Source organism: Equus przewalskii, chromosome 31 (genome assembly GCF_037783145.1).
Source record: "Equus przewalskii isolate Varuska chromosome 31, EquPr2, whole genome shotgun sequence".
Taxonomy (NCBI): Eukaryota; Metazoa; Chordata; class Mammalia; order Perissodactyla; family Equidae; genus Equus; species Equus przewalskii.
The window spans coordinates 627,519-651,674 of NC_091861.1; the positions used below are offsets into that span (position 1 = coordinate 627,519).

The 24,156-nt window shown below is 35.7% G+C and overlaps 1 protein-coding gene across 15 annotated transcripts in view; it reads right to left on the minus strand.

The window, feature by feature from the left end:
* Positions 1-24,156, minus strand: part of CATSPERE (catsper channel auxiliary subunit epsilon) — a 263,656-nt gene that overhangs the window by 119,820 nt on the left and 119,680 nt on the right. For 6 of the 15 annotated variants that reach the window (XM_070602095.1, XM_070602101.1, XM_070602096.1 and 3 more), the window contains one exon: positions 13,365-13,471. The exons of the other annotated variants lie outside the window; for them this stretch is intronic. In XM_070602095.1, coding sequence (XP_070458196.1) covers positions 13,365-13,471 — 107 coding nt within the window. The remainder of the gene's footprint in view (positions 1-13,364; positions 13,472-24,156) is intronic. 15 annotated transcript variants of the gene reach the window in all.

Sequence of the window (24,156 nt, forward strand, 5' to 3'; positions counted from 1 at the left end):
TTTTTTATATTTCTTTAAACTATATGTTAAACTATATTAGACTATATTTCTTTAAATTGTGTGTGTGCATCATATAGTCTTTTGTATACGAATGTATTATATACACAAAAAATATATATACAGAAGACTATATGATGCACATACACAGTTTAAAGAATAATACTAAGATGAACACCTGTGTACTAATACCTAGATCAAGAATCAGAACATTATCAATACCTTGGAAATTTCTTGTGTGTCTCTCCTTCTCCCTAGTCCTACCTGCTTACAGGTAATCACTGACATGATTTTGTAGTTGTATTTGTGTTTACATTCCTGTGCTTTTTAAAAACTAGTTTTGCCAAATGTAGGTTTTACGAACCAATATAGAACTGCAAGGAAAAATAGAAAAATTCAGTAGGGGACTCCAAACCCTTCTATCAGTAATTGACATATCCAGCAGGCAGAAAATCAGTAAGGACACAGTTGAATTGAACAGCACCATCAACTAACTATATCTAATTGACGTTTAAAGAATACTTAATCCAACAACAGTAGAATACACATTCTTCTCAAGTTCATGTGGAACATTCACCAAAATATACCATATCCTGGCTCATAAAACACACCTTAAGAAATTTTAAAAAAATTGAAATCATACAAAGTATGCTCTAAAGACACAATAAAATTAAACTAGAAGTTAATAACAGAAAGATAGCTGGAAAATCTCCAAGTATTTGGAGATAAAACAGTACACTTCTAAATAATACATTAGTCAAGAAAGAAATTGCAAGCGAAATGTAAAAATATTTAGAACTAAATGAAAACACAACTTATCAAAACTTGGCTGCAGTGAAAACAGTGCTTAGAAGGAAATTTATAGCATTTAATGCATAAATTAGAAAAGAAGAAAGATCTAAAATCAATAACCTAAACTTCCACCTTGGGAAACTAGGGAAAGAAAAAGCAATATAAACCTAAAGCTAGTGGAAGAAAAGATAATAAAAATTAGAGCAGAAATCAGTAAATTGGAAAAGGAAAAACAATAAAGAAAATTGATGAGACCAAAATCTGGTTATTTGAAAAAATCAATAAAATCAATAAACTTCTATCTGGACTAACTAAGAAAAAAAGAAAAATCTGGAGATAATTTACTAATATCAGAAATGAAAGAGGGGCCATCACTACTGATCTCATTGACATTAAAGAATAATAAAGGAGTACTATGAACAATTCTATGCCCACAATTTGATAACTTAGATGAAATGGACCAGTTGAAAGACACAATCTACCAAAATTCACATAAGGAGAAATAGATAATGTGAATAGGGATATATCTATTAAAGGAATTGGATAAATAGTTAATAACCTTCCAAAACAAAAAGGACCAGGCCCAGATGGATTCGCTGGTGAATTCTAGCATTTAAGGAACAAATGATGCCATTCTCTATGATCTCTTCCAGAAAAGAGAAGCAGAGGGCATATGTCCCAACTCATTCTATGAGGCCAGCATTACCCTACTACCAACGCTAGATAAGGACATTAGAGATAAAGATACAGACAGTGTAAAAATAATTATATACCATGACCAATTGAGATTTATTCCAGTTATGAAGTGTGGTTCAACATTAAAAAATCAATTAAGGTAATCTATCACATCAACAGGTTAAAGAGGAAAAAGTGTACAATCATATCAACAGATGCAGAAAAAGTATTTGACAAAATCCAACTGTCATTCATGATGAGAACTCTCAGAAAACTTGTAACAGAAGGAAACTTCCTCAACTTGATAAAGGAGCATCTACAAAAAACTTAATGGTGAGAAATTAGAAACTTTCCTCCTAAGAACAGGAACAAGGCAAAGATATCTCCTCTTACCACTCCTTTTGAGCATCATACTATCATACTGGAAGTGCTGGCTAACACTTTAAGATAAGAAAATGAAATAAAAGGTATACAAGATGGGAAGAAAGGAATAAGAATGTTCTTTGTTTGCAGGTTACATGATTATTTATGTAGAAAATTCTAGAGAAGATACAAAAAAAAAATCCTGGAACTGATAAGCAATTATAGCAAGGTTGCAGGTTGCAGGATACAAGGTTAATATAAAAGTTAATTCCCATTCTTTAAAAAACCAGTTTACCACATATATATATTATTGAACAATTTATTATTTAATTTTTCAAGTTTTTGCACTTTATATAAATGGAATCATACTGTATTTTTCTTCCATGACTTGTTTTCAGTATTGTTGGTGAAATTCATTTATGTTGATTTGTGTCACTGTATTTGATTCATTTTTCACTGCTGTATAATGTGTATATATATATTGATATTAGAAAATGCTGCTACAAATATACTTTTACATGTGTTCTGGTTTACCTGTGTGTGGGTTTCTCTAGGGTATAACTGACATTGAATTGCTGAGCCATTGGTATGTGCATCTTCAACTTTGCCAGATAATGTAAAATTATCTTTCAAATTGATTGTGCTAATTTACACTTCTACTAGCAATGTATGTAATATGCAATTGTTACATATTACTATGGACTAAATGTTTGTGTCCTGCTCAAATTCATATGTTGAAATCCTAATGCCCAATGTGATGGGGATGCCCAACAGGTGGGGCCTTAGGGAGGCTTAAGTCATGATGGTGGAGCCTTCATGAATGGGATTTATGCCCTTATAAAAGAGGCCTGAGAGGGCTCCCTAGCCTTTTCTGCCAAGTGAGGATACAAAGAGAAGTCTGCCACCCAAAAGAGGGTCCTCACCCAACAATGCTGGCACCCTGATCTCAGACTTTCAGCCTCCAGAACTGTGACACATACATTTCTGTTGTTTATAAGCGTTTATTAGTGGTTCTTTTGTTACAGCGGCCTGGATGGGTTGAGACACATTTTCACCAACAATCTCTAAAACATTAATATATTTATCAATCTGGTGTGTGTGAAATGGATCTCATTGGGCTATTACTATTTTCCTTTGATTATTAATGAGGTTGAACATCATTTCACGTACTTATTAATGAGTTGAGTTTATCAAATCTTTATTTTTATAGTTTGAGCTACTTTCGATTTATTCTAGAAATCTTTTTCTACCCTGAGACAATAAAGACATTCTTCTATTTCTTTCTAAAAGTTTTTCAGTTTAGCCTTTCATTTGTATGCTTTCTGAAATTATTATTATTCATATGAGATTATTTTTATGTAAGATATGAAGTAAAGAACAATTTCATTTTTAAGTAAAGCTTTATTCTGTCCCTATTGAGATGATCATGTAGTTTTACTCCTTTAATCTATTAATGTAGTAAATTACTTAAAACGTTTAAAAATATTACACCAATCTTGCATTTCTGGTATAAACCAACTTGATCATATGTCATATCTTTTTTCATATATTGTTGGATTTAGTTTTCTAATATTTTATTTAGGATTTTGCATCCAGGTTCATGAACGAAATTAGCCTATAATTTTCCTTTCTCTTATACTCCTTGCCTGAATTTGGGTATGCAAACTTCATTTTGCTGTTTAGGACTTGAATTATTTGTTTGTGCTAGTGCTCTTTCCCCTCCTTAAAGATTGTTAAATACTGATTGTCTCTTTTTATTTAGAATATTACTCAACTTCTACATTTCCTTTTGAGTCACTTTTGAAAATCTGTATTTTTCTAGAATTTTTTTTTCCATTTAAGTTCAAAATTATTGGTCTGGAAGTGTTCATGCATCTGTTACATCTCTAATCTATGTTCCTTTTAAAACACCTAGATTGGTCTTTCCACAGTTTTTGCATTGCTGGTTCACGCATATCCTTTATGTCTCAACTCAATGCCACCTCTAAGATGCTATCTAAATGCGTTTCTCTCTATATTATCACCCAGTGTATTTCCTTCATAGTTCTTGATACAGCATAATGTTATCTTACTTATTTATTTACTTGTTAATTATCCATCTTCCATATTATAATTTCAATTAGAAGAAACTTAATTCTTGAATTCCAAATTAGAATTTGAATATAGAAGGTAGGCATCTTGACTATAACCCTAGTTTCTAACAGTGGCCTGATATAAAGTAGATGTATAATAAATATTTGTTCAATCAATTGTGAAAACCTGTTGGCATATGTGTTGCCAAAAAAACTAAGGTAAATCTATACTCATTCTGTATGTAGTTATCATAAAGTTGCATTTCTGAATAAGTCTTCTTGCTAAAAATGGCAAACAGCTTTTGTGTAATGTCCAAAAGTTTATTTAATAGTTCTACGCATATTGGCATATAAGCTTGAAACTATATATTTATTTGAATATAGTGGAAAATTGTGTTAGTTCATTATGTTTGTCTTAGGAGACTGATTTTTACCCACAATGTTGGCGATAATTAACTCACTATGCTATTATTAATTTAGCTCTAATTAACCCAACTGGGTTAAAAAAAAACTATGCAAATATTCTTAAAAGGAACACAGCTTAAAAAGGAAATACATGAAAATATATTTCTTCATGAAAAATGTATTTATAAGTAAGATAATGTGACTTACAGCAGTTCAAAACAATGCAAAATCTCAATTTGTTGAGCAGAATGGATTCCCCAGCTGATAAGCTTTTAAGTTATCTCTACCTTTTTTTTTTGCTTGCAAGATATTCTTTAAAAATTGAAATTTAAAAAAATTTCAGCTTTATTGATGTATAGCTAACAAACAAAATTGTCAGATATCTAAAGTGTACATCACGGTGATTTGATATACATACATATTGTGAAAGTATCCCCCTCCCCAAAACCTGGTTAATTAACACATCCGTCATCTCACATATTTATGTGTGTGTGTGTGAGAGGACATTTAAGTTCTGCTCTCAGCAAATTTCAGTTACACAATACAGTGTTATCAATAGTCACCACATTTTACATGAGATCCTCAGACCTTGTTCATCTTATCCTGAAAGTCTGTACCCTTTTGCCAACCTCTCTGTATTTCAACCTCCTGTCTCCCTCAGTTCCTGGCAAGCCCTTTTCCACTCTCGGTTTCTCTGAGTTTGACTTTTTTTAGATTCAGCATGTAGGTGATACCATGCAGTGTTTATTCATCTTGTCTTTCTCTGTCTGGCTTATTTTACTTAGTAAAATACCCCCAAGCTCCATCCATGTTGTTATAAATAACGAGATTTCCTTCTTTCTCATGGCAGAATAATATTCCATTGCATATATCTATAATATCTATATTCTTCTTATCTTCTTTATTCATTCATCCATTGATGGACACTTACGTTGTTTCCATATCTTGACTATTATGAACAATGCCGCAGTGAAAACAAAAGTGCAGATACCTCTTCATCATCCTGTTTTCATTTCCTTTGGATATATACCTAGAAGTGGGATTCCTGGATCATATGATAGTTATATTTTTAACTTTTTGAGGAACCTCCATACTGTTTTCCATTGCACCAATATACATTTCCACCAAGAGTGCACAAGGATTCCCTTTTATCCACATCTCCGACAACACTCGTTAACTCTTGTCTTTTTGACAATAACTGTTCTAACAAGTGTGAGGTGGTATCTCAGTGTGGTTTTGATTTGCATTTCCCTGATGATTAGTGATGCTGAGCACCTCTTCATGTACCTGTGGCCAGTTGTATGTCTTCTTTGGAAAAATGTCCATTCAGTTCCTCTGCCCATTTAAAAATTGTATTGTTTGTTTGTTTTGCTATTGGGTCATATGAGCCTTTTGAATATTTTGGGTATTAACCCCTTATCAGATATTTGATTTGCAAATATTTTCTCCCATTCTGTATTTTACCTTTTCATTTTGTTGATGGTTTCCTTTGCTGTGCTGAAGCTTTTCAGTTTGATGTAGTCCCACGTGTTTATTTTTGCTTTTGTTGACACCGTTTTTAGTGTCAAATTAAAAAAATTGCCAAGACTGATGTCAAGGAGGTTACTGTATATGTTTTTTTCTTGGAGTTTTATGGTTTCAGGACTTATGCTCAAGTCTTTAATCTCATTTTGAGTTGATTTTTGTGTATGGTATAAGATAGGGGTCCAGTTTCATTCTTTTGCATGTGGCTGTTCAGTTTTCCCAACAACACTTATTGAAGATACTATTCTTTCCCCATTGTATATTCTTAGCTCCTTTGTCGTAAATTAATTGACCATATATGCATAGGTTTATTTCTGGGTTCTCCATTCTGTACCATTAATCTATGTTTCTGTGTTTATGCCAGTACTAAGCTGTTTTGATTACCACAGCTTTGTAGTATAGTTTGAAATCAGGAAGTGTGATGTCTTCTGCTTTGTTCTTCTTTCTCAAGATTGCTTTGGCTATTTGGGGTCTTTTGTGGTTCCACACAAATCTTAAGATTGGTTTTCCTATTTCTGTGAATGGAATTTTGATAGAGCTTGCATTGAATCTGTACATTGCTTTGGGTAGTAGGACATTTTAACAATATTAATTTTTTCCAGTCCATGAGCACAGAGTATCTTTCCATTTATTTGTATCTTCTTTAATTTCTTTCATCAGTGTCTTAGTTTTCAATATAAAGGTCATTCACCTCTTGGTTAAATTTATTCCTAGGTATTTTGTTCTTTTTTATGTAAAAAAGGTTGTTTTCTTAATTTATCTTTCTGATAAGACATTGTTAGTGTATAGAAACACAACAGACTTTTGTATATTGATTTTGTATCCTGCAACTTTACTGAATTTGTTGATTAGTTCTAACAGTTTTTTGGTGAAGTGTTTAGGGTTTTCTACATATAGTATTATGGCATCTGCAAATAGTGACAGTTTTATTTCTTCCCTTCTCATTTGGATGCCTTCTATTTCTTTTTCTTGCCTCATTGCTCTGGCTAGGACTTTCAATACTATGTTGAATAAAAGTGATGAGAGTGGGGGCCGGCCCTGTGACTGAGTGGTTAAGTTCATGCACTCTGCTTTGGCGGCCCAGGGTTTTGCTGGTTTGGATCCTGGGTGCAGACATGGCACTGCTTGTCAGGCCACGTTGAGGCTGCATCCCACATGCCACAACTAGAAGGATCCACAACTAAAAATATACACCTATGCGCTAGGGGGATTTGGGGAGAAAAAAGCAGGAAAAAAACCCCAATTTGCAATAGTTGTTAGCTCAGGTGCCAATCTTTAAAGAGAAACAAAAAGTGATAAGAGTGGGCATCCTTGCCTTGTTCCTGATCTCAGAGGAAAAGCTTTCAGCTTTTCACTGTTGAGTATGATGTTAGCTGTGGGCTTGTCATAGATGGCATTTATTATGTTGAAGTATGGTCCCTATATAGTCCACTTTATTGTGAATTTTTTTCATGAATGGATGTTCAATTTTGTCAAATGCTTTTTCTGCATCTATCGAGATGATCATATGATTTTTATCCTTCATTTCATTAATGTGGGGTATTACTTTGTTTGGTTTGTGAATGTTGAACCATCCTTGCATCCCCGGAATAAATCCCACTTGATCCTGCTGTATGATACTTTTAATGTGTTGTTGAATTTGGTTTGCTAATATTTTGTTGAGAATTTTTACATCTACGTTCATCAAGGATATTGACTTGTAATTTTTTTTCTTGTAGCGTTCTTGCATGTTTTTGGTGTCAGGGTAATGCTCGCCTTGCAAAATGACTTTGGAAGTATTTCCTCCCCTTCTATTTTTTGGACAAGTTTAAGAAGGATCGGTATTAATTCTTTAAATATTTTAAAGAACTCACCACAAACTATTCTTAAATGAACATACATATGCAAACACTTTACATAGTCACGCTAGTATTTCTATAGAAAGAATTCTTAGAAATTGGAATAAGTCACAGATTACATATATTTAAAATATACCTATTGCATAAATCTCCCTCCGAAATATTTTTAACCAATTTATATTTTAAATTTACCTGTTTTACCAATTTACACTCCAAATATTTCCCTCTCCCTCCCCAAACCTACATCTTCTCCTTCTTTCTTCTCCTTCTTCACCTCCCTCTTTCTGCTCTCTTTCTAATGTTTTTCTTCTCATTGCCCTTCTTTCTTTGGTTATATTACATTGGTTAGGATTATAAGGACAATGTGGGAAAACAAGTAAAAAAGGGCATACTTTTATTGTTCATGACATTAATGAGAATGTTTCATGTTTCACCAATTTATTTGTTCTTTTTTACTGTTAGTCTTATGTGTATATTTGTTTTAAGTTAAGGAAAATTTCTCCGGATTTTTTAAAATCAAGAATGGATGTTAGGGGCTGGCCTAGTGGCACAGCAGTTAAGTGTGCATGTTCCACTTCTTGGTGGCCTGGGGTTCGCCAGTTCAGATCCCGGGTGTGGACATGGCACCCCTTGGCCTGCCATGCTGTGGTAGGAGTCCCACGTATAAAGTAGAGGAAGATGGGCATGGATGTTAGCTCAGGGCCAGGCTTCCTCAGCAAAAAGAGGAGGATTGGCAGCAGTTAGCTCAGAGCTAATCTTCCTCAAAAAAAAAAAAAAAGAAAGAATTGATGTTGGATTTAATAAAAAGTTCTTTTCACACCTGTTGTGACAATTAGGTAGTTTTTCTCCTTTAATCTATTACTATGGTAAATTAAATTAATTTCCTCATGTTGAAACATCTTTGCATATGTGATCATGTTCTAGAATTTCTTTAAAGTAGTGTTGATTTTAATATAGTAATATTGTATCTGTATTAAAAAGAGAAATTGATCTAATTTTATGCTCTATATGCCCAATTTTTAATATTAGGGTTACGCTAGTCTTATGTAATGAATTGGAAAGATGTCTATATTCTTAAACATATGGAATAGTTTAAATAATATAGAGATTGTTATTTTATGCCTCTAGGCTTAGAATTTGTTCACAAAACCATCTGGGCTGGGTGCCTTGGAGAAAGAGATTAATTTTCTTACCATTTTCACTTTTATGTAACTTTAAAAGATAAAGACTTTCTAAAAAACAAGTGACATCAAAGTCACCACATAACATTTAAAAAATAATTCCTTAATATAGTCAAATATCTAGACAGTCTTTAAATTAAATATCTTTTAATTTATAGATTCCTCCACCTTTTGTTCTTTTCTTGCCTTGTAATTTAGTTTTTGAAGGAATCAGTTTACTGAGGTAATATTTTGAAGTATTAAACAATGTTCTTTTTCCCTTTCCCCTTCTCTGGCTACTGTCATACCAGCCAGGCTGACAGTATGATGCCCAAGGCTGTGCCTTCTGACAAACAGCATCAGAGGCTTCATAACGCAGGGTGACAACTTTCACTAAAATAGTCTAGCCAATCACTCAAAAATAAAACAACAATAAGAAGCCCAAGAGAGGGCAGTATCTAGTGTTGCTAAAATATATTATTTAGATGACTGGTTTTCAACAAGTAAAAAAGACATGCAAAGAAACTGAAAAATGTGATCCAAACAAAGGAAAAAAGCAGGCATCAGAAACTGCCTGTTAGAGGGACCAGATGTTTAATACAACAAAGATTTCAAAGTAGCCAATATAAATACGTTCAAAGAACTGAAGGAAAACATGCCTGAAGAAGCAAAGGAAGGCACAATGTCTCATCAAATAGACGTATCAAGAAAGAGCCAGGAAAGGTTAAAAACAAACAAAACCATGGAAAACATGGAAAAAAATGGAAGCTGTGGAGTTAAAACTATGATAACTGAAATGAAAATTTCACTAGAGGGGCTCAACAGTAGATCTGAAATGTCAGAAGAAAGAACTACTAAGCTTGTAGGATAATAGAGATTATGCAATACAAAGAAGAGGATGAGAAAAAAAATGAAGAGGAATGTATGAGCCTCAGAGCAATGTGGGACGTCACTAACTGCATCAACGTATGTATAACTGGAGTGTCAGAAGGAAACGAGAGAAAAAGAGGAGCAGAAAATACGTGAATAATAGCTAAAAACTTCCCAAATTGGATGAAAATCATTCATCTATACATCTAAGAAGCTCAACAATCTCCAAGTATGATAAATACAAAGAGTTCCACATGTATAGATTATCATAGTAAAATGCCAAAAGCCAAAGAAATGGAAAATCTCAAAGAAACCTTCCCCTGACTTCTCACCAGAAACAGTGGAGGGCAGAAGGCAGTGGGATGACATTTTCAAAATGTGGGGAATAAAATGTCAACAAAAAAATCCTACAACCAACAAAACCATTTTTCAAAAATGAAGTAGAAAGTAAGACCTTCCTAGATGCACAAAAAGGAGAGAATTTGTCATAGAGTACCTGCCTTATAAGAAATACTAAAGGAAGTTCTTCAGGTTGAAAGCAAGTCACAGGCCAGCCCCAGTGGCCTAGTGGTTAAGTTCTGTGCACTCCACTTTGGCTGCCCACATTCCATTCCCGGGCATGGACCTACACCAAACTCGTCTATCAGTGGCCATGCTGCGGTGGCAACTCACATAAAGAAAGACGAAGATGGGCAGTGGATATTAGCTCAGGGCGAATCTTCCTCAGCCAAAAAGAAAAAGAAAGCAAGTCACAGAAGACAGTAATTCAAATCCACGAGAAAAAACAAAAAGCATTGGTAAAGGTAATTATATAATTATAAAAGACAGTATAAATGCATATTTCTTCTTTTTTCTCTTAATTGACTTAAAAAGCAACTTTATAAAACAATATGTATTCAATTATATTATTGAGCCTATAACATGGAAATGTAATATATTTGCTAATAATTACACAATGGAGAGGCTATATTGGAGAAAGGAAATGACAAGAGATGGTAACTCAAATTCACAGGAACAAATGGAGAGAACCAGATATGGTAAATAAGGACATTAATATAACAAATACTATACATATATACTGGCTCTCCTTTCTTCCTTCAGCTTCTTTAAATGACTTAAATAAATTACTTAAAATAATAATTATAACAATGTATCATTGGGTTTATAGCATATATAGATGTAATACGCATAAAAATAATAGCAAAAAAGAGGGGTAAGGAAATAGAGCTATATAGGAATACATTCCTATATGTCACTGGAATTGTTAGTATAAATCTGAATTAGATTCTGATCATACATATGTGGTCAGCCCTGGAGGGTAAACTAAGAAAATATTTCAAAAATATAGTGAAAAAAAACAAGGTAATTAAATTATTACACTAGAAAATATTCACTTAATGCAAAGGAAGCAGTAAAGGAGGAATAGAGGAACGAAAAAGACACGAGAAATAAGGAAAAATAAAGTGGCAGACACAAATCCAACTATATCAGTAACAATATTAAATATGAATAGACTAAACAGTCCAATCGAATGGCAGAAATTGTCAGAATGGATAACGAAAGAGGATCTAACTCTATGCTGTCCACAGGAGAGACATTTAGGTTCAAAAATACAGTGGAAAGTAAAAGGATGGAAAGGCAACCATAAGAAAGCTGGAGCGGCTGTACTAACATCAGATGAAATAGACCTTAAGACAAAAAGTTACAGAAACAAAGAGGAACATTTTATAATGTCAAGATGGTCTGTCCATCTGAGAAGTATAACAGTTATAAACATAGTCATCTAACAACAGAGACCCAAAATGCATGAAGCAAAAACTGAACAGAATGAAAAGAAAAATAGACAATCCGACAACAATAGTTGGAGACTCCGGTGTACCACTTTCAGTATGGATAGAACAACTCGCAGAAGATCAACAAGGAAATAGAAGAAGACCACTATAAACCAACTAGACCCGAGGACACCTGTAGATCAGTCCACACAACGACGGCAGCCCATACGTTCTTCCTAAGGGCGCATGGAAAATTCTCCAGGACAGACCACGTGTTAGGCCATAAAACAAACCTCAATACATTTAAAAGGATTGAAGTCATACAAAGTATTTTCTCTGATCATGAAGAAATTAAATTAAGTATTTTCTTTGACAATAAATTAATAAGCTGGTACCATAAGACTCAGCAATTTCACTCCTGGGTATACACCCAAGAGAAATGAAAACATTATCTTCACATGAAAACTTGCATATAAATATTCATAGCAGCATTATTCATAATAGTCCCAAAGTGGAAACAACCAAAATGTCTATCAACTGAAGAATGAATAAATAAAATATTGGTGTATCCATATAATGGAACGTTATAGGACAATAAGAAGGAATGACATTCTGATAACATGCTACAACTTGATGAGCCTTGAAAACGTCATGCTAACTGAAAGAGGCCAGTCACAAAAGAACGTATATTGTATGAGTCTCTTGATGTGAAATGTCCAGAATAGGCAAATCCATAGAGACAGAAAATAGATTTGTAGTGCCAAAGGGTTTCTTTGTGGGTTGGTAAAAATGTTATAGAATTAGAAAGTGGTGATATTTGCATAATTCTTTGAATATACTAAAAAACATTGAATTGTGCACTTCAAAAAGGTGAATTGTGTGGTATATGAATTATATTGCAGCAAAACTGTTAAAGATAGAAAAGAAACAAATAGTGCCTTTAACTCTCCTACCTTCCTGCTAAATCAGACAAGGCCTGTAGTTTGGTTTTACAGCAGCTGTTTATCCCACCTCCTTACCCCGCAAAGTTTTATAAAGTCAGCAGAAATATTAGCTCCAGATTAACTGTTTTAAAAATATCCTCTCTCTCTGAATGGTGCCCTTTACCCATGAACTGATCTTGTGCGTCCACCAGAATTCACCTGCTTTCTCAGGCATGTCTGAAGCCCTCGTATGTGTTGCCTCTCTGTTTGGAATGCCCCCCCACCATTGGCTAACTTTGGTTTCTTTTCAGTAATGCAGATGTCACTTCTTTAGGACAGTCCTCCTCGATCCCTCCAAGCCTCAGCCGGCACACTCTCTATGTATTCCGTCGCACCTGGGCTCAACTCTGTCATAACATCTGTTTGCTTACTTGTCTCCCTCACTAAACTGTCAGGCCACTGAGGGCAGGAGTTGTATCTTGCAGCTGTGAACACCTTGCCCTGCGCCTAGGTGCTCAACAGGTGAAGAAAGGCTGTCTAAACCCCATGAGAACCTGCAAACTTCAACAGCAGCACATTTTACTCCTCAGGTGGAATTTGTGGGGGGGTGGGGTGGGCACACTGATGATGGTGATGATTGTGCCATTAGTTATACCACGGTGTCTCACTTTTATGAACCAGCAGAAAACAATATGATTGCCAAGATTTGCCACTATCCTGAATGAGGCTGTTGGATTGAGGTTTAGCTACTAATACAAATTGCAACTATAATCCAGGAGTCTGACTGGCACTTCCTGAATTGGTAACTAGTTCTCATTATCACAATTTTTTTTGTACATCATAAAAGAAGCTACTGGAAAATTACATATAAGATGTTCCATGAAATTCAACTAGGGCTTTAAAATTTTTACTTTAAGTTTCTGATTGTTACTTTACAGGTTAACTTTATATTTGAAATTTAAAAGTTAAATACCCATTCTTCATTCTTGTATGTGGAAAATAAACTTTTCTCCTCAGAATTGTATATATGATAGGTGTCTGTCCCAAAGTAGCCAACTGCTTGGTAAGTATTATCGAATTCTGTAAAAAAAAAAATCTATTTGATACATTTTACTCTTTTTATGGCCAAAATTATTCTGTAATTACATCATGTTATATTGAATTTATTATTTTAGTTAAGACATTATTTACATTTATAAATTTACCACATTTTCAAGATTCAGGTTTGTTTTTTTCCTACCATATAGCCTCCCCCCCATTGGAACTTTATGAATTATAAATAAGTCTAACATGTCAAAAATACTGTGCACAATCAGAATCCTGAATGAATTGAGACTATAGGAACACTTTAATAAATACCCTTAGTTTTAATCTCAATGAAGTACATAGTGGAGTTTCTAAAACTAGTCTGCGAGAATTATTTCTATGTGAGCCTGCCTTCAAAACAACATACTTTTTCAAGGCAGATTTCAAATGATATCTGGACGCTTTAACAAAAATTCTCTTCATAGATAGATAAATCTGACATACTCCCTCTTTTTCCCATGAGATTTAATTTGAATTGACTGGAATTATCCCTAATAAGGTGTTTTTAGAATAGGGGCAATGGTTTCATTATGGGGCATCCCCAGAATGAAAAATCAGATAATGAGAGCCAGCCTGGAATTCTGCGGCTTCCTTCTGCCCTAACCCTCCAGTGACGCTCTTGCTTAATTTCCTAGAAATATGCTAACCACTCACAAAGGAGCCTTGGAGATCGCTATGATGAGTGTCAGTTAGAGTAGAGTTGGGACTATGGGATTGTCTAATAGGAAGATTTAACCTATTTTTGAGAGTGGGGATGATAGTTAGGGAAGGCCTCCCTGAGAATACACATTTAATGATTTTGATGAAGAAATATAGCTTTGCCTGGTAAATTATAAATAATAGATTTTGTTTTTAAAGATTGGCACCTGAGCTAACATCTGTTGCCGATCTTCTTTTATTTTTCTTCTCCCCAAAGCCCCCCCAGTACATAGTTGTATATTCCAGTTGTTGAGTGCCTCTGGTTATGCTATGTAGGACGCTGCCTTAGTATGGCTTGATGAGCGGTGCCATCTCCCGCCCAGGATCTGAACCAGCAAAAACCTGAGCTGCCGAAGTGGAGCACACAAACTTAACCACTCCGCCACAGGCTGGCCCCAATAATAGATATTTTAACCTTGTTTCTGAAAATCTTATTCACTATTCAGATTTTAAATACAACTTTATTTCACATAACTGCAAAGGAAAACAGTAAATGAAGCATTCTTAATGTAGCACAGAATAAGATGGAAATAAAATATAAGTAACACATACAACAAGGTGATAGAAAAAAGGATAGGACAAGAAAAAGTTAAGACAATCACGTAAACAAGCTTAAAAACATTTTTCCATTAAGAGGGTAATTCATGGTCATTAAAAACAATTTTATAAATATAGAAAAAAATCACCACATAGAAATTATCAAAAATATAAAAAACACACTTAGTATGTTTTCTTAGGATTACTGTTATATATTCATGTTAGATAACCTGAAGTCTATATAAACTTTATTTGCAGTGATAGCATGATATTCCACTGAGTGAATTTTCATCATTGACTTAACACTCCCCTATTAAATTTAGGTAGTTTTTTCACTATTGTAAATATTATTGCCATGGACATCACCAGATATACAGTCTTTTCCACAGTTAGGTCTATTTCTTTTGATTAGATTCTCGGAAGTGTGATTACTGGGTCAAAAGTTATGAACACTTTAAAAATTCTTGATAAATATTACTAAAATGATTTCTAAAAGGACTATGACAATTTATTTTATTACTAGTAATCTATGACAGAACAAATATCACAATGCTAGTGCCAAACTTTGTATTATTATTTTTAAAAGTATTTTTCTAGTTGTAGCATCAATATATGGTTATACATGTTGTTAAATTTAATAAACATTTTTGGTCTTACTTGATTTTTCAGCAGCATTTGATATGTTGGGCTAATCTCCATTTTTGAAACACCCTCTTACTTGGCGTCCATGTTACCATTCCCTCCTGCTCTATTGGACGTCCCCAAAGCTTGACCCTAGACTCTCTTTGTCCCAGTGCTCTTCTCATAGTATATTCTCTTCCTAGGTGATCACATCCAATCACACGGCTTCAAGTATTGTCCAATCCTATAGAAGTCCTCAAATTGTATAGCCCAGATCCCAGATTTTATATCTAGTTTAAGATCCATGAATCTAATTAGATTCTTAATCTTGACTTCTGGTTGTCTGGCAAGCACATCAAACCAATATGTCCCAAACTGAACTGCTTCCTGGATGCCCTGCCTCCCAAACCTGCATTTGTAAATATTTGTTGAATAAATAAAGGAGAAAAAAATCTCACCACCAAGAAGAGAGTATAGCTCTTTTACAATACAGCTTTGAAAGAGTCCTTACACAATGAAAAGCACTTACACAATTCAGATAGAATGAACAAGAGTTACAAAGAGTCTGAGAGGGGAGAGGATTATTATGAGTGAGAGACCAAAGCCAAGATAATGGCTAGTGTGTAGTAAGTAAGGCAGAGACAAGTCCAGAAAAAGCTTAGAGAAAAGATAGGTGGGAGCCACATCATGGTAAGCATTGTAGTTCTGGGAAAATAATTTGGATCTTATTCTTAGTACAAATATTGGCAAATATTGACAGAATTTTTAAATAGAATTATAACTATTTTATTTTGAAATAGTTTGACTCACAAGAAGTGAGTCAGCTTTCCCCAATGACAAGAGCTTAAAAACCTTAGTGCATTGTCAAAACCAGGAAATTGATGTTGGTACAACACTATTAACTCAGGTACAGACCTTACTAAGATCACACCATTTTTTTACGGGCAGTCTTTTTGTTTTTGTATAGTTCTATAAAATTTTATCACATGTGTGGTTTCATGTAAGCATCACCACAATCAGAATATAGAACTATTCTACCACAGAGAAGAAACTCCTTCATTTCACCCTTCACAGTCACAGCTGCCACCGAATCTAAGTTCCGGCAGCTACTTATCTGCTTTCAGTTACTACAGCTTTGTCACCTCTAAAGTCTTATATAAATGGAATCACACAGTATGTGACGCTTTAACATTGACTTTTTAACTCAGCATCCATCCAAGATGTTAGGTGTATCAATAGTTAATTCCTTAAACATAAGAGCTAAAACTATAAAACTCTCAGAAGAAAACAGAGGAAAAGCTTCATGACGTTGGATTTGGCAATGATTTCTTGGAAACGACTCCAAAGGCACAGGCAACAAGAGGAAAAATAGACAAATTGGACTTCATCAAAATTAAAAATCTTTCATGCATCAAAAAACACTATTAACAGAGTAAAAAGGCAACCCACAAAATGGAAGAAAATATTTGCAACACACACATGATAAGGCATTGATATACAGAATACATAGAGATCTCCTAAAACTGAACAACAACAAAAACAACCCAAATAAAAACCAGGCAAAAGACTTGAATAGCATTTCCCAGAGAAGATTATAGAAATAGCCAATAAAGACATGAAAAGATGCTCAGCATCACTAATAATTAGGGAAATGCAAATCAAAACCATGATGAGGTACCACTTCACACCATCAGGATAACTATTATTAAAAAAGCAAAATAGATGGCTTCACTGGTGAATTTTATCTAACATTTAAAGAAGAATTAATGCTAATCCTTCTCAAACTCTTCCAAAAAGTTGAGAGGAAGGAACACTCCCAAACACATTTTATGAGGCTAACATTACCCTGATACCAATGCCAGAAAGAACACTACCTGAAAAGAAACTACAGCCAATATCCCTGATGAATATAGATGTAAAAATTCTCAACAACATACTGGGAAAGCAAATTCAACAGCATATTAAAAGGATCATACACGATGATCATGTGGGATTTATCCCTGGTATGCAAGGATGGTTCAACATACACAAATCAATAAATGTGACACACTACATTAATAAAATGAAAGACAAAAATAATATGGTCATCTCAGTAGATGCAGAAAAAGCATTTGACAAAATTCCACATTCATTCATGATAAAAACTTTTTCTGTGTTTGAGGAAGATTGGCCCTGAGCTAACATCTGTTGCCAATCTTCATCTTTTTGCTTGAGGAAGATTGTTGCTGAGCTAACATCTGTGCCAATTTTCGTCTATTTTATGTGAGATGCCGCCACAGCATGGCTTGATGAGCTGTCCATGCTGCACCCAGGATCTGAACCTGTGAACCCCAGGCCACCAAAGTGAAGCGTGCAAACTTAACCACTATGCCACCGGGCCAGCCCCCCAATTCGTGATAAAAAAAATCTTTTAATGAATTTGGTATAGAAGCAATGTATCTCAATATAATAACGGCCATATATGACAGACCCACAGCTAACATCATACTCAATGGTGAAAGGTTCAAAGCTTTTCCTCTAAGATCAGGAACAAGACAGGGGTGCCCACTCTAGCCACTCCTACCCAACATAGTACTGGAAGTCCTAGACAGAGCAGTTAGGCATGAAAAAGAAATAAAAGGCATCCAAATTGGAAAGGAAAAAGTAAACTGTCTCTATCTGTAGATGATATGATTTTATATAGAGAAAACCCTAAAGACTCCACCAAAAAACTGTTAGAACTAATAAACGAATTCAGTAAAGTTGCAGGATATAAAATTAACTTACAAAAATCAGGTTTCTATACACTAACAAAAAATTATCTGAAAAAGAAATAAAGAAAATGATCCCATTTACAATATCATCAAAAGAATAAAACACGTAGGAATAAATGTAACCAAGGAGGTGAAAGGTCTCTACTCTGAAAACTATGACATTGATGAAAGAAATTGAAGAAGATACAAATAAATGGAAATGTATTGCATGATCATGGATTGGAAAAATTAATATGTTAAAATGTCAATACTACCCAAAGCCATCTATAGAGTCAATGCAATTCCTGTCAAGATTCTGATGGCATTTTCTACATAAGTAGAAAAAACAATCCTAAAATTTATATGGAACCACAAAAGACCCCGAATCACCAAAGCAACCCTGAGAAAAAAGAAAAAAGCTGGAGTCATCACACTCCTGATTTCAAGCTATGGTATAAAGATATAGTCATCAAAACAGCGTAGTACTGGCATAAAAAGAGACACATAGATCATTGGAACAGAATGAAAAGCCCAGAAATAAACCCAAACACACATGGTCAACTAATATTTGACAAGGGAGCCAAGAGTACTCAATGGAGTAAAGATAGTCTCTTCACTAAATATGCTGGGAAAATTGGATATTCACATGTAAAAGAATGGAAATATACCCCTATCTTACACCACTCACAAAACTTAACTTGAAATAGATTAAAGCTTTAAATGTAATTCCTGAAACCATAAAATTCTAGAAGTAAATAGGAATAAAGATCCTTGACATAGGTCTTTAGTGATATGATACCTAATGCACAAGCAACAAAGTAAAAAGTAAACAACTGGGACTACATCAAACTAAAAAGTTCAGCACAGCAAAAGAAACAATCAACAAAGTGAAAAGACAACATATAGAATGGGAAATACATTTGCAAGGCATATATCTGATAAGGGGTTGATATACAAAATATATAAAGGACTCACACAACTCAGCAGTAAAAAAACAAACAATCCAATTAAAAAATGGACAAAGAACCTGAACAGACATGTTTTCAAAGAAGACATACTTGTGCCCAACAGGTACATGAAAAGATGCTCAATAGCACTAGTCATTAGGGAAATGCAAATCAAAACCACAATGAGATAACATCTTCTATATGTTAGAATGGCCGTCATCAAAAAGACAAGAGATAACAAATGCTGGTGAAGATGTGAAGAAAAGGGAACCCTTGTGCACTGTTGGTGGGGTTGTAAACTGATGCAGTCACTATGGAAAAGAGTATGGAGTGTCCTCAAAAAATTAAAAATAGAAAAACCATATAAGCCAGCCATTCCACTTTTGAGAATATATCCCAAGGAAACAAAAAGACTAATTTGAAAAGATATCTGCACCTCCACGTTCATAGCAGCATTATTTACAACAGCCAAGATATGGAAATGACCTAAGTGTCCACCAATGGATGAATGGATAAAGAAGTTGTGGCATATAGGTACAATGGAATATTATTCAACCATAAAAAAGAAGGAAATCTGCCATTTGCCACAAGATGGATGGACCTCAAGGGCATTATGCTAAGTGAAACAAGTCAGAGAAAGAAAAATACTGTATGATCTCATTTATATGTGGAATCTAAACAAAAACAAAACCAAAACCAACCAAACTCACAGAAAAACAGACCAGATTGGTGGTTACCAGAGGCAGGGCGTGGTGGGAGGGGAAATTGGAGGAAAGTTATCAAAAAAGTTATAAACTTTCAGTTATAAGATTAATAAATACCAGGAATGACATCAAGAAAACGTGATGACTATAGTTAATACTGCTGTATAATATAAATGGAAGTCATTAGGAGAGTAAATCCTAAGACTTCTCATCACAAGAAGAAAAATTTTCTCTTCTTTTACTTTTCTTTTAACCATTTCTATATAAGATGATGGACATTTGCTAAATGTATTGAGGTGAGCATTTCACAATACATGTAAGTCAAACTACTATGCTGCCCACTTTAAATTTATACAGTGATATATGTTAATTATATCTCAATAAAACTGGAAAAAATTTAAAACCAAAGTGAAAAAAAGAGTGACATCAGCAAGACAGCAGACTAGGAGTTCCTCTCAGAAAAACAATAATTAACAACTCTCCATGGATGAAAATAGCTCTGGGAGATCTCCAGAGTACAATTAAAAAGCTGCAGCAACCCAGCAGGGTACAAAAATTGAGGTTAGCACCAGAAAAGTGTAGGAAGCATTCTAATTGCATTACTCCAACCTGCAGGCCAGCACAGCTCAGTGCCAAGAGGAATCCCCTCGGCTACAACTCCCTATGAGGGAAAAGCTGCAGGGGAGCCCCAGCAGCCCTCACTGCCACCACGGGCTTCCACAGCCTTCACCAATGTGAACAGCATATAACAGCATAAATCTGATTTGGAAAGGGAACTATACAGACAAATACGGAACAATGTAACAATGCAATGGCTGTACATAAATGACTTTTACCCCTAATATAAAAGTTAAAAGAGAAAAATTTGTTAATGGATGCACAGCATAAAAACAAGTAAACTCTGACTACAAGAACACAAAGGGTGGGTAGTAAAAGTATAGTTTTGTTTGTGACTGAAGTTAAGTTGTTATCAACTTAAAATAAGCAGTCTAACTACAAGATATTTTATATAGGCCTCAAGGTAATTACAAGCAAAAAACCCTATAATGGATATACAAAAGATAAAGAGAAAAGAATCAAAGCCAAGCACAACAGCAACAAAACATACCAAATAGCAAAGGAAGACAGCAGGAGAGGAAGAGAGAAACAACAGAACTGCCAATCAGACAGAAAATCACCAACAAAATGGTAATATGACGTCCTTACCTATCAATAAACACTTAAATGTAAATGGACTAAACTCCCCAATCAAAACACATAGAGTGGCTGAATGTATATATAAAAAACCCAGCCCCAAGATCCAGCAATATACTGTCTACAAGACACTCATTTTAGATTTAAAGACACGCATAGGCTGAAAGTGAAGGGAGGGAAAAGATATTCCATGCAAATGGTAAGCAAAAGAAAGCAGGAGTGACTATACTTATATCACACAAAATAGACTTTAAGTCAAAAACTGTCTGTATAGACAAATAAGATCGTTATATAATGATAAAAGTGTCAATTCAACAGGACAATATCACAATTATATATGCACTCAACATTAGAGAACTGAAATATGTAAAGCAAATAATGACAGGTCAGAAGGGATATACTGTAATAATAATAGGAGGAGTCCTCAATATTCCACCTTCAATAACGGATAGAACATCCAGACCAAAAATTAAAAAAAAATAAAATAAAAACCAGCTCACTTGAACAATACTATAGACCAAATGGACCTAACAGTCATATATAGGACTTTCCACTCAAGAGCACAAGAACACACATTATTCTCAAGCGTGTATTCTCCAGGATAGATCACTTGTTAGGTCATAAAACAAGTCTTAAAAATTTAAGAAGATATATTCTTCTTAAGAGGAAAATAATTCCATGTATCTTTTACAACCACAATGGAATGAAACTAGAAATCGATAACAGTAAGAACACATGAAGATTCACAAATAAGTGGAAATTAAACAACACACTCTTGAACAATCATTGATCAAAGAGGAAATCAAAAGGAAATTTAAAAAATGTCTGAAGACAAATGAAAATAAAAACAAAACATAACAAAACGCATGGGATGTGTCAAAAGCAGTACTAAGTTCAAGATGGCCCTGTGAGCAGACGTTGAACTCGCCTCCTCCCATGAACACAACCAGGTTACAACAATTTTGGGAAGAATCACCCTGGATTGAAAACTGAAAACTGGATGAAAAGAACCCCCATGACAAGGGACAGTCCTGATGAAAGCAGAAGAGGCAGTAACTCTGGCAGGAGAGGAAAAAGGCCACCTTTGGGAGCAGCGGAGCTTCTCAGCTGGCCAGGCGGAAGCCACCCTAAGGTACAAGCCCTCCCTGGAGGAGTGAGGTCTGGAGCGGGGGCAATACTGCTATAACCATCCTTCGAACTCAGCCCAACTGAGAGGGGGTTCTTACTGTCTGGCTTTGCTGGCCATTAACTGCAGCGAGGACATCCCAGAAAAGCTATTGGCCGAAAGCCGAAAAGATCTGGGTCTTAAAGAGCCTACGCACAAACTCACTCATTGCAGCAACTTAAAATCACCAGAGAGAAGGCTGACTGTCCTTTGGTGAAACAAGACTCACCTGGTGGGCTCTGGGGCCATCTTGGTGAGAGGAGGATCCTCTCCAGAGATTGAGACATTGGTGGGGGCCATTGTTCTGAGCTGGTCCAGGTGTGCTGATATGGACACCGGTGGGGGCCATTGAGGTGCATCCCTTGGGCTGTTAGCCCAGAGGTCTGCCACACACACTAGAGCACAGATTTAATCCAGTTCAGCCAGGGCAGGCAACCCACCTAGGGACTGGCCCCACCTAGCAGCAAGCCCTCAGGCTACTTTTCAGCCTGTGTTGACTGAGGGCCTTGATCCTCTACAGGCAGGCAAGGGTGTCTGCCTCTGTGGGGCAGGGCTTGTGTGAGGACCAGGTGAACTGTGGGGGGCATTGGGGCAGAGGTGGGGGCCTCTGCAGTGTGGTGTTGGGGTACGTTCCAGGGGTTTAAGTAGCGTGCATGGACCAGGACTGTGTTGACAGTGTATGTGGTCCAGTGGGGGGTGAGGCTTATTAGAGGCAGAAGACTTGTGCTTCACAAATAGCCATAAAAAGGATCAGCCCCACCTTCCAAAGCCTGAAACAACTGAGTGCCTCCATGCCAAGAGCTAGCCCCACTCAGCTGCACTCCTAAGAGAACTGACAACAGCCTTGTTGGCCTCAGGCCTATCACAACTGTACGTCCCTGAGCCTAGCAACCAGCTATACTGGGTACCAACCCAACTAAGAGGACAATTGCAATAAGAGTGTGCTAATAGACTTTGTAGCCAACAGTGCTGAGGCCCCTCCAAACCGGATTTATAAACAGCTGGCCAGGGAAGGAAAGATCAGATTCCCTGGGTACCTGCAGTGGGAGCAACCCTGCCACAGCAGAAGAACACAAGTAGCCCACAAAGGGGTCACTCCTGGTTCTTATGGTCTGGTGACGAGAGGGAGGCACACTGCTGGGCCTCATAAGGCATCTCATACATAAGGCCACTTCTCCAAGATCAGGAGACATAGTCAACTCACCTAATACATAGAAATAAGCACAGAGAAAGAGGTATAATGAGAGACAGAGGAATAATTTCCAAGCAAGGGAACAGTACAAAACCCCAGAAAAAAGGACTAAATGAAACAGAAACAAGTGACCTACTCAACAAAGAGTTCAAACAAAATATCATGAGGATGCTCACAGATATGCGGAGAAGAATGGATGAAAACAGTGAGTACATCAGCAAAGAACTGGAAGATATAAAAAAGAACCAATCAGAAATGAAGAATACAATACTGGAAATGAGAAATTCACTAGAGGGACTCAATAGCAGAGTAGAGGAAGCAGAAGAACGGATCAGTGAGCTAGATGAAAGATTAGAGGAAATCACCCAAGCAGAACAGAAAAGAGAAAAAAGAATTAGACAGAATGAGAATAGCATAAGGGAACTCTGGGACAATATCAAGTGTGCTAACATTTGGATTATAGGGGTCCCAGAAGGAGAAGAGAGAGACAAAGGGGCAGAAAATTTATTTGTCGAAATAATAGAGGAAAATTTTCCTAACCTGAGGAAGGAAACAGACATCCAAGTTCAGGAAGCACAGAGAGCTCCAAACAAGAGAAGCCCAAAGAGGCCCACACCAAGACATATTATAATCAGAATGTCCAAAATTAAAGACAAAGAGAGAATCCTAAAAGCAGCAAGAGAAAGGCCACAAGTGACATATAAAGGGAAGCCCATCAGGTGGTCAGCGGACTTCTCAGTCAAGACCCTACAGGCGAGAAGAGAATGGCACAACATATTTGAAGTGCTAAAAGGAAAAAACCTACAACCAAGAATACTCTATCCATCAAGGCTGTCATTCAGAATGGAAGGAGAGATAAAGAGCTTCCCAGACAAGAAAAAATTGAAG